The sequence below is a fragment of the Branchiostoma belcheri genome, unplaced genomic scaffold (assembly GCF_001625305.1).
Source record: "Branchiostoma belcheri isolate BF01 breed outbred unplaced genomic scaffold, Haploidv18h27 scaffold55, whole genome shotgun sequence".
NCBI lineage: Eukaryota > Metazoa > Chordata > Leptocardii > Amphioxiformes > Branchiostomatidae > Branchiostoma > Branchiostoma belcheri.
In genome coordinates this window covers 1,261,934-1,273,832 of record NW_017804187.1, presented here as the reverse complement: position 1 = coordinate 1,273,832, position 11,899 = coordinate 1,261,934, and the positions used below count along the sequence as shown (strand labels likewise).

The 11,899-nt window shown below is 42.2% G+C and overlaps 2 protein-coding genes across 3 annotated transcripts in view; one reads left to right on the top strand and one right to left on the bottom strand.

The window, feature by feature from the left end:
• Window positions 1-3,215, bottom strand: part of LOC109481307 (caspase-3-like) — a 6,344-nt gene extending 3,129 nt beyond the window's left edge. The window contains exons 1-6 of the mRNA XM_019783839.1: window positions 2,952-3,215; window positions 2,333-2,459; window positions 1,630-1,742; window positions 1,296-1,485; window positions 725-873; window positions 159-163 (exon numbers count right to left, since the gene is read on the bottom strand). Of these exons, the coding sequence (XP_019639398.1) occupies window positions 159-163; window positions 725-873; window positions 1,296-1,485; window positions 1,630-1,742; window positions 2,333-2,459; window positions 2,952-2,970 (603 nt within the window). The 5' untranslated portion in view covers window positions 2,971-3,215. The remainder of the gene's footprint in view (window positions 1-158; window positions 164-724; window positions 874-1,295; window positions 1,486-1,629; window positions 1,743-2,332; window positions 2,460-2,951) is intronic.
• Window positions 3,216-3,397: 182 nt separating this feature from the next.
• Window positions 3,398-11,509, top strand: LOC109481366 (caspase-7-like). 2 transcript variants are annotated; one of them, XM_019783920.1, is made up of 7 exons: window positions 3,398-3,603; window positions 6,820-6,967; window positions 7,510-7,649; window positions 8,666-8,794; window positions 9,415-9,590; window positions 10,038-10,176; window positions 11,004-11,509. In XM_019783920.1, exons 1-7 carry the CDS (start codon window positions 3,585-3,587, stop codon window positions 11,240-11,242), a joined length of 990 nt encoding a protein of 329 aa, XP_019639479.1. In that variant the 5' UTR covers window positions 3,398-3,584; the 3' UTR covers window positions 11,243-11,509. The 2 variants fall into 2 exon arrangements, with proteins under 2 accessions (XP_019639479.1, XP_019639477.1); XM_019783918.1 differs by having other exon boundaries at window positions 7,507-7,649.
• Window positions 11,510-11,899: the final 390 nt, after the last annotated feature.

Sequence of the window (11,899 nt, the reverse complement as noted above, 5' to 3'; positions counted from 1 at the left end):
GAGATACATGTAGGAACATCAGAGATACATCACCCACATTACTGTGTACATACATTTTGTAGCTAAAGGGAACTGCAAAAACACACAAATACGCAAACATAATCTCCGTGGCTCAGGAGCGCGACCAGGATGCAGTCTGCCTCGCTGTGGTCCAAAGCAGCAGCTGTGGGATGTTAGAAATGGCAGACTTCAGTTACCTGTGCCGCTTTATAACGCTTCAAAAACTACACGTAGCTACACACACACACACACACAGTGACTTAGTAGGGCCACAAGGACACAGTCTGCATTGCTGTTGTCTGCAGCAGCGGCTGTGGGGACTTGGGAACATCAGTCCCTTTACTTATACTGCTTTGTAACGCTTCAAAAACTACATTTATAAAGCTATAGGGAACTGGAAAAACACACACAGATACACACACTGTGACACACACACACTCCCCATGACTCAGCAGAGCACCAGGACGCAATTACATGTATCTACTAACCCTCTCTCTTGGGGTGTAAAGTATGAAAAGTAAATACATACGTACAAGGTATTATACTTTTAAGCTACATAATGTTGAATTTGTGCATGCCTGCAAAGCTTAACTAGCAATGCCAAGATTCCAAACTGAATGTTCTTTTCATTCTTATCATAGCCAGTAACCATGATGTGGGGATGCCTCCAGCCATTATCACTTCTAGATTGTTGATGCTAGAACTGTAACGTTGTGTTTCTTACCTTCTTTGAGGACCTTCTTCATCTCCTTACAGGTCAGGTTGTCGTTCATTTGCATCTCAAAGCCGAGGCCTGACAGTTGTTTGAACAGACTGTCTGCGTCGATGTCGGTGCCTTTCCTCACCTTCTGTTTCGTCTTCTTGTCAAAATCTCTGAACAGAGACCAACAAAAATCCATGAAAAAGTCTCATAGGGATGGTGAATCAATGTTTCCGCCACTTCTGTAGGACAACAATAACTTATTTTGATTCCTAGTAACTGCAGCTACATGTAGGTGTCACTGCTGCAGTTAAATGCAGTTGCAAACATATCTAAGTTCTTACAGAATACTGGTATATGTGTCAGGTACAATATGGCATATAGCTGCAGTATGAATCAGAATCTGAGTTGTTGTTGCCCTCAGAAGAAGGTGACAGACGATCACCAAAGTGCTAGATGTGAAAACCTGTGACTGGTTGTTGAGTATACTAGTAAAGAACCTTCAGCTTTCATCATCAGGCAAGATACTCACAGTGGCAGAACTTCTGATACAGTCTCTTGCCAACCATAGATATGAAATGATTCCCAGGTTTACCTGTTGTTGATGACAACAGCCAGTCCCCTCCTGTTGTGGTTCATGTTGTACATGTGGGACAGGTCCTGGTGATCAGACATGGCAGGAGTCTTCTGTTTCTCACCCTGATGTTTCTCTCCACCACTGGGCACTGTCTCTGGCTCAAGGCTCCTCTCTCCATGGACTGATGCCATTTTATAACTGCCAGGTGCTGCAACAAATTAGCAAAAAATTATATTTTTTGTTTACTTTCATGAAAAAAAGTGCAGTATAAAAAAAGTATGAAGAGGATTGCACACAGTTACATGTAGAACTATTAGTAAGTTGAATGCTGTGTACCTGTTCTCTCCCCTACCTGTTTCTGAAGTGTTTGGAGGCTCCTGGACTTTCTTAGTGCCAGTCAGACTGTGAACATCAATGGTTGGAGCAGACGTCATGTTTCCAATACTAGTCTGGGGTTCAGGGGACCTGAGGAACATGGATGTAAAACTTACATGATCTTTCTTTGATAAATTTTTCTTGGTCAAGAGTTTGAATCCAGACTACTGATGACCAACTTGTAGCCGGTATATCCATACACATGATCACTTGGTGGCAAGCTGGCAAGTTGTTGACTTTAAAGGTGTTGAATCTAAAGGTTTGCCTGGTTGTCTTTTAAATCCAAAGCATGCCCCTGTATCATGCCCTTGAGAAAGGCACTTAACAAACATTTCCATAGTCTACTCAATCACAAATTTTGTTCATGCTTGCCCTTTGTAAACAAAGAGTGACAGTAAAATAGTGTCCCCCCCCCCACACACACATCAACCAAAAAGAAATTTAAAGAAAATAAATACGATACAAAGTTTGGAGTGTTGTATGAGAGTTGTATGTATATATGAGTGTTGTACGAGTGTTGTACGAGTGTTGTATGAGTGTTGTACTTGCTGGTGTGTTACGCCAAAAGGCGGTTATACTGGCTATACAGATACAGATACAGTATGAGTGTTGTGTGAGTGTTGTATGAGACTTATATAGTGTTATGAGTGTTGTGCGTGTGTTGTATGAGTGTGGCTCACCTGCTGGCAGGAGTTTTCTCCTGAGTTGTCTCCTCCACCGACAGTTTCTCCACGGTTCTCCTGACCTGCTCTCCCGTGATGCTGGCCACCTCCGGTCCAGACGGGATGGCGTCAGTCACATCCTCTCCTGGTGATGGATTAAAGACAATATACATTTGAACCACTTCGTTATGGAACAATTTTGATTCCCTCAACTAAAAAATTGGACTCCGTTGTAGTCAGCAGAATGTTATATTGATTATCAAGGTTTAGGCTCGGCCCTGTCAATATACTAAAGTCAAATATTATTTTATACTATTGTCAAGTACCGGTAGTAAGTATAAAAAGTTGTATACTATTTTATACTATTGTTAGATAATTGTTACTATAAAAAGTTGTTGTTAACATTTAAGACTCTACTCTTGGCAGGCTTAGCACGAAGGTCAGGGTAATTTGACAGGGCCTGTGCCTAAAACTTTATATTAAACATGCCAACGTACTAGTCGTTACCACTGTAATTTCCAACATGGTCGTTGATTATTCGAGTTACTGTATCATTATTATGCTGTAAATAAAAAGACACCTGGGTTATGTTTGTCCAAAATCACAGACAAATAGCAAAGATACAAGCTGAAAATACCTGCTGTCCTGTCGCCCATTCTGTAGATACACCTGTAAAAAATCTTTCTGCCTCCAAACTTTTCAAAAACTTTTCCAAGTTCTGTGGCCGCACTTTTCAACAAACTAGCTTTAAAACATCGGCTAAAATTAGCCACTGACCACTGAGGTTTCTCAAACACAAGGATGACTAGAAATTTCCTTCCAAATTTCTAAGAATAACACGACACGTCACTGCAATAATCACGAAAGTGAAACTTTTTCTGACATTCGGAACCCGGAAGTAACCAGGCGTTCTTCCTAGCCATCTTTGACCTTTCAACCTTTGACCCACAATACAAAAAAATTAAGTATTCCATTTTTTGCTCACAAAAAATATTAGAAAAGGACAGCATATCCATTTTTATGAATTATTCCTCCAGTTTTATGTAAAATTTTGATTTTTAAAATTATTTTTTGAAAAAAAGTATGCGTCTATTTTTTTCTCGATGACTCAGTCTGACAACTTCCGGCTTTTAGTGTGGGAAGTTTACGACTGAGTGTGGAGCTATTTTAGACCTGACCACAAGGGACAACGCGCTCCAGGGTATATACAGGCGCCGGGCAACTTTTCAAGATTTTATCTCATCTGTAAGCTGGTAGGAAAATCAGAAATATGGACGATTCGTGCGACGGTAAGTTTTTGCTTCGTTGCCCCCCTCCCCCTTGTTTTTCGCCGATGAATATTTACTTACATGTAACGCCGACATGTTTTGACTTGCTTCGTTACGTCTCTGGCGAGTGGATTGTCAACTGTGTGCATCCGTGCATGACATTTGACTGTAGATTAATTGTTTTTCATCGCAATTGCCCAATGCAACAATAGAGGGGGGGGGTATTAAGTCAGTTATACTACAGTAGCTTTTCCAGCAAAAAAAATTTGTTCACATTCGACCCTGCATTCGATTTAATGAAAATAATGAAATTATTTGTCAGGCTGCTATAATGATGTAACACAAGCAATGGTACATGTACATGTAATTGTACAAGTATAAGACTACGGCGTGGCTATTTACACTCCCGGAGTGTATATAAAAGACAAATAGATTTTATATACACTCTGAAATACTAGCCTCCTTGGTAGGCCCAAAACCTGGGTTTTTGTGAGTGTTTGAGGATTCAGGGGCACCAAGTTTAAACCTCGGTGTTCAAGTTTATCTTAGTGGATGATGAAAATCAGAGAACAACACGGAAATCCCCACCGAAGTTCGGTCGAGCAGAGAGCGGACCGCCCCGCCCCGCTTGCGCGGGGCCCGGGACCCTCCGCTCCCGGTGGCGGCGGCGAGACCGGTCGCCCGCCCCTGGCGTCCTCGCTATCTGGTTGATCCTGCCAGTAGTCATATGCTTGTCTCAAAGATTAAGCCATGCACGTGCAAGTTTAAACTGTCTCAGTGAAACTGCGAATGGCTCATTAAATCAGTTATGGTTCCTTTGATCGTCACATCCTACATGGATAACTGTCACAGTGGTAATTCTAGAGCTAATACATGCGGCAGAAGCGCCGACCTCACGGTCTGGCGTGCATTTATCAGACCAAGACCAACCCGGGGTTCGCCCCGGTCCCTTGGTGACTCTGGATAACCCAGCCGATCGCACGGTCTTAGCACCGGCGACAGATCATTCGAATGCCCTATCAACTTTCCGGGAGTGTATATAAAAGACAAATAGATTTTATATACACTCTCGGAGTGTATATAAAAGACAAATAGATTTTATATACACTCCGAGAGTGTATATAAAAGACAAATAGATTTTATATACACTCTCGGAGTGTATATAGCCATGTTCATAAGACTATCAGTTACAGAAAATAAATGTGCATGATTATATAGCATGGACCTATATGTGCTTAGTACTAGTAGAATGATTTAAATGACTGTTACAGTAACAAATTACTAACATTAACGTTACGCATGTACAGGGAGGTTAGGGTTATGTTGGGGTGTATGACTCATGATCCCAGGAGAACACACCCGGCAAGATTTCAATGTAGACATCCAAGCATATTAGTGTCAGTAAATTATATACATATCACACAATCATGCAAGTCCAATTTTTTCACCAGTCCAACAAATCGGCTTATTTCTAAGACATGATGTTGCCATGATCTTAGATTCATCAAGGATTTTTAAAGATCTTTGGATTCATGGAGGCTGAAATATTATACATGTACATATCATGTCATGTTCTTGGCACAAAAACCAAGGCCACTTATGTGCATTTATCTGGAAATGATTTTGGAGGCTTGATAAGGAAGATACACATGCTCAAGGCCACTTAGGTCCTTATCTCTATCAGCAGAACTAGTTTGTAGCCAAGGCAAGTCAGATCAAGTAACCCTGAACCAAAGAGAGACAGAACAACATGCACTGATCATGATGTCATGCCTTGTTACTGGGAAAAAGGGAGACCATGTATAGCCATGTATAGAGGCTTTCACATACTCCATGTTGGATTTGAGTGACAGTCTGTTGAACATGCCAACATACTGAAACCATGGACATTTTAGTTATTTTTTTACATCAATGTGTATAATGTTCTTGCTGAAACTTAATCAGTTTACCTGCCAACACCTGGTCTTTGGGATTATTATGATAATTACTGTGACGTCAATGAAAAGCCTCTATAAATATAACTGGGTTGTAACAGTCAATCTAATTATGTTAGCCTGGGTGACATCCAATTTGTTTTATTACAAGTTTATGGGAACCCCAGCTATCACAAATATGATGTCATCAGGCTATAAGGACATTAGGTGTCTTAACCCATAGTTTGTGTATGAATAACTAGACCATCATGTCAACAATTGTCATTTTTAGTCCTTCAGCAGAAAACCTTTCGGTCTCTGAAAAAAATTGCCAGTTTGACCAGACTGTAAAAAAAAATACAAAGTACTACTTACTATTATAAAAGGCATACTAGTAGGTGAATAACCGTGATAGTGTATAAAGTTACTGTCTCTAGTACATAAAGCAGATAGAATGTTAAGTCAAAATGTTCCTATTGACTGTATACGTATGTTTTGGATGATAAGTACTAATAGAGACTGAAGTAATGACATTTGTCTCCAAGGTATTTCACTGTCATGTGCAAGTAATTCAAGTATTTCCTGTTGATGTTGATTCATGGCAGGTCTGTATCACTGCTACTCTAATATCTGAGGAAACATGACCAAGATTTATCAAAACATTTCCATGTATGTATATGTAGTACATATCACAGGAGAGGTTATGGATCAAGAGATAACACAACAAGGTCATGCAGGAATTCTTACTTCATCCTAAGGGAGTAAAGTGTTATTTTTTGGTATCTTAAGCTTGTCCTGCTTCTTCTGCCAACCAGTAAAAATCTGTGCATGTACTAGTAATCTCTCTGTTTATTTCTTTATCCGTGACACCAAAAAGCAAACTTATACATAATGGATAAAACTCTTTGAATTGTAAAGTCTGTTTGCCTACAAATTACAATGGACAAGACAGGGGATATATATCCCTCATGAACATTATAATACTGATCTGTTCCTTAGACTCTTGAAACTTTCCACCATCAGCCCCTGCGGAGGATCAGATTCTGCCGAGCCCACCGCTGGACTCTCTCTCTTCCAGTTCATCAGTGTTCTTCTGCCATTGAAAATTTGTGTACTCCGTCTGCAAAGTAATGTAGACCTATGCACTCAAGACATGGTGATTAACATCACCACCCGGGCGGGATGCCTGGCGAACCCCGTCTTGTATTAAAAAGCTAATGAAAGAGTATGTCACCTCGTAAGGGGCACTATAACCCTGACAAATACGGTCAACCGATGATGATGAACGACTTGTTTTAAAAAGCTTTAAATCTTTTCCAATCAGCCCCAGGAGAGGACCTCCCAAGCCCTCGTCTGGACTCTCGAGATGAACACGATGCGGCACCGGCCCGGGGGAGGGCAGCCGCGGCGGCAAGCGGGGACACGACAGACGCACAGAAGGGCGCCTCGGCCGGCGTCATGAAATTCCTCGGGTGAGTTACATGTACATCAAATACACTTACATGTAGCTCTGCTGGTAATGGGCAAATTTAGAAATCATTCTTTCTGAATTTGTTGCATGTAAATAATGAGAACATTATGTTTTAAACTTTTATACTTTGAAACACATATCCATCAGTGCTCCCTTGACTACTTACTATGATACTCCAAGCCCTACTTTAACCAGTGTGAGTCCTTGGCCTAAGTCCTAGCCTGATTAAATCCAAACCTTACCCAACACTGTCCAATGCTTACCTTGAGTGTCTTCATATTTCAGGCATATGCATTTTACATAATTTATATTCAATTGAACACTATCAAGTACCAACAGATCTTGACAGTCCCACCTGCTATATGAAATTTGCATGTACCAGCAAGAAAATTTGAGGTCCCAGAAAATAAACATAGTATACACTATGTTCCAATTCAAATTTCATGTCATCATGTCAATGATATACATTATACATGTATTTAAAAAAACAGAAACAAAGCTTTTTAACCTGTAGATCATCTTATCTTGTTTTTATACCAGCAGTATTAAGGGCAGGAGCCCGCGGGATCCACCGATGGACACCAGTACGGGAGACGAGGATTTCAGTTTTGTGTACAACATGAGCCACACCCGCCGGGGACAGGCCATCATCATCAACAACAAGGACTTCGAGAAACACACAGGTTACACTTCTCTTACCTACCTACCTACCTACCTAGTCCCATGTCCGACACTGGTCGTCAGGGGGACTTTGCAGTAGAGGTGTAGCCAGGTTTTCCTAACTTGGGCTGCTGTCAGAAGTTGTGGGACGGTGAGGGGCGTCCAGTCCTTGATGTTATCCTGCCAGACTTCCTTCTGTCTACCTTGCCGTCGCTTCCCTTCCAGCGTTCCTTGTAGAATGGTCTTTGCCAGCTTGTTGTGGCGTGTCACATGTCCAAACCATTGCAGCTTTCTGCGCTGTACAGTTGACATCACTGCTTCTTGGGGGCCAGTGTTAAAAGATGGTACATGTACAGTACAATGCATGGCAGCTATGTATGTATACTGCTATATAATTGTAAAAAAACATACTAAAAGATGACTAATCTACAAACAGAACTGGTGTGTTATATACCGGTACGTCTAAAGATTTCAGATGGTGACATACAGCTGGTGGCCCCATGTATGCGGGAGCTTATAAGTTATACTTATAGCACCAAAACTAAACATAAAAGAACCAAGCATACTTATTGAGAAGTGTAGAGGTTGACCCAGTGTGCTTGGCTATAAGATTGAGCGCCTATGCTTGGCATTGCACTACATGTATAATCTACTTGAGAAAGCATTGTGCTTCACCTCATATAGTTTAGGATGACTGCTTTAGTTTTTCTTTGTCTAAAACTAGTAAAAGTGGCTTACTGGTCATGCAAAAGACTGATTTCCCCGGACTGCAAAATTATGGAACTCTCTTCCAAACAGCTGCTTTCCGTCCGATTACAATCTACAAAGCTTCAAAACAAAGGTCCACCGCCATCTCATGACATAGCTACAATATACTCCCCTAATTACCTCTAGCTCTATGCCTAGAAGTGGCCAAATATAATTGGCCTTGCATTGAGCGATACCGTTAAAAAAAAAAAAAAAATTTGTCAAAATAATGCATCCTTGCCTTTCCTGTAGCCTTGTATGTACTGTAATTTCTCTTGTTGTCCACACACAGGCATGAACACTAGAAGAGGTACAGACCTGGATGCCAACAACCTGTACAGGATCTTCTCCAAGTTTGGTTTTGAGACAAAAGTGTTCGACAACCTGCCCTGTCGGAAGATACTTTCAGTGCTGCAGCTGGGTAAGGACTGTAATATTCCCTTAAGTTGGAAATGCCACCTGTTAGTGCTGGTAAATATGAGGCCTGCACTTGTGAACCCACGATGAAGCTAGCCCAGTAGTAGCCCTTAAAAGCCTTGTAGGTGTAACTAGTAGGTGCACCAGTGTGCTTATTAAAAATATTAATTTTGAGCCATGAAATGTGTCCTGATCACACACAATGTGCTTAGTCCCAGCAGCTTTAGAGTTTGGCTAAAATTGGCCTGGTGTAGGTGTGTAGAAAAAGTATTTTGAGGCCTGGAATTGTACAGATAAATGTGGCCAAATCAGAGCCTAAACAGCTGTCTGGAGAGTAACTAAACTCAACTACAACTGGACAAAAATTTGTGTAGATACATGTACATGTAGAATTGTAAAGATGCTTGAAGGCTGACCTGATCACACCCCATTGTGCCCATTCCACAGCTGCTAGAGAAGACCATCGTGATGTTGACTGTTTTGCCTGTGCAATTCTGAGTCACGGAGAGGAGGGGGTTATTATTACACATTACACCGAACGACCTGTTACACCTAACCTTTCAACATCTAGCTCTAAACATTGTTGTAAGCTATCTAATTAGTCATTTTGTGCCCACTCGGTAGCTGCTAGGGAGGACCACCGAGATGTTGACTGTTTTGCCTGTGCAATCCTGAGTCACGGAGAGGAGGGTGTTATCTATGGGACTGATGGGTGCATGGAGGTCACAGAGATCACCAAACCGTTCCGGGGAGATCGCTGTCCCGGCCTGGTGGGGAAACCCAAACTCTTCTTCCTACAGGTGTGTTTGTTTGTTTGTTTAGAATCCCCATTTTTTGATGCAAAATTGTTTATGCTAATGTTCCTGGAGTCCAAGTTTACAATACATAGCAATACAATACAATACAAAGCTGTGTGGTATAAAAAAACAGCAACATAGGGGTCTTAGTTGAAAGGTCTATAGTATAAATTGAGTTTTTTCAAGGAAAGACAAGCGTGGGAAGCAAATTATTTCTTTTTCTGCCATACTACCTAGTTTGGCAATAGATTGTCTTTTATCTTCAAACCACTCTTTTTGTTAAGTCTAGAGTGAACCCTACCATTTTTCTTGTACATCATGACTCTAAAATATATCTGTATCAGTATTCCTGGTATAACCACACTTCGGCGAAACACACCAGCTTATACACAGTATATCTAATTGGTTGTGAATTACTCAAAATAAAAACCTGTAATGTTTATTGCCCAGGCGTGTCGAGGGAATGAGTTTGACCATGGAGTGGACATGCCGGACGCCCTGCCGGAGGTGCAGGATGAGCTGGACGCAGGAAACAAGGCCACACTTCCGGCCGAGGCTGACTTCCTACTGGCCTACAGCACTGTTCCTGGTAGGTCCATTAAATACGTCCAAATATTAGATATGTCCAAGTCGTTTGGTGTAATGTCGCCATGCTTGCAAAGCTGGTGTGTTACGCCAAAGGGCTGCGTTGTGCATGTGGGTCGTGGTACATCCTAACTCACCCTGTCCTTCTCCACCGAGCTTACTACAGTTGGCGTAACCCGGGGCGTGGGTCATGGTACATCCAGGCCCTGTGTGCGGTTTACATAGACTATTATTAGTAACCTGGGTGGGTAAGGACAGTAGCTGGGTTAGACTTACCCACCCAGGTTACTACTACAGTTGGCGTAACCCAGGCTGTGCGTGGTACATCTTAACCTTTCTGTTTACCCACCCAGGTTACTACAGTTGGCGTAACCCGGGGCGTGGGGCGTGGTACATCCAGGCCCTGTGTGCAGTGGTGAATGGGTCACAGCACATCCTAACCCAGCCTCTGTCCTGGGTCTTGTACAGGTTACTACTCATGGCATAAGACAGGATGTGGTACAACCTAACCTCTCTGCTTACCCACCCAGGTGACTACATTTGGCGTAACCCAGGGCGTGGGTCATGGTACATCCAGGCACTGTGTGTGGTGCATGGGTCATGGTACATCCAGGCACTGTGTGTGGTGCATGGGTCATGGTACATCCAGGCCCTGTGTGCAGTCCTGGAGCAGGAGGGTCGTGGTACACAGACTAACCCAGCTTCTGTCCTTCCCCACCCAGGTTACTACTCGTGGTGTAACCCGGGAAGTGGGTCATGGTACATAGACTAACCCATTCTCTGTGCTTACCTAGGACCCGTATAAACCAGGTACTGTTTTAACCCACCCAGGTTACTACAGTTGGCGTAACCCGGGGCGCGGCTCCTGGTACATCCAGGCCCTGTGTGCAGTCCTGGAGCAGGAGGGGACACAGCTGGAGATCATGCAGCTTCTGACCCGGGTTAACAAGCTGGTGGCCTACGACTTCCACTCCAACTCCGACAACCCCTACATGAACCGGAAGAAGCAGATACCATGTATCATGTCCATGTTAACTAAGGACCTCTTCTTCTCCCCTAAATCACAGTAGAAAAAATAAACAAACATACCCTGTTCTTCACTCCTCAAGTCAGAAGAAACAAACAAAAAGACATCCTAATGTTCTTCACACCTAAATCGCAGTATACCATAACAATAACAAAAACAGTAAACAGGTCCCCTGTATCATGTCCATGTTGACTAAGTACCTGTTCTTCACTCCTAAATCACAGTAGAAAAAACGAAAACAGTGCACAAACAGCTCTGTATCATGTCTATCTAAGGACCAGTGTCCCTCCCTACTAAATCTCAGTAAACAAAACAGTAAAAAAAAAACAAATAAACAGATCCCCTGTATCATGTCCATGTCAACTACGGAGCTGTTCTTCACACCTAAATCCCAGTAGACAACCACGAAAACAATCATGAAAGTTTATCTGTGTTGTATGTTTAGAGTTAAAACTTTTGACCCAGTGTTGACATCACACTTCAAAGAAGCCATGTGACAATCAAGTCTCACTGGGTCAGTCTACTGAGGAAGACCAGAGTGACTGGTCAAAAGCTCTAGGTGAGAGAACTTCTTCGTGTTGGATCAAAAGTTTTAACTCTAAACAAACAACAGAAAACAATTAACAAACATACCCCCTGTATCTTCTCCTCTCCCTGAAATCATAATAGACAAAGGGAATACAGGGTTGAAAAAGTGCAA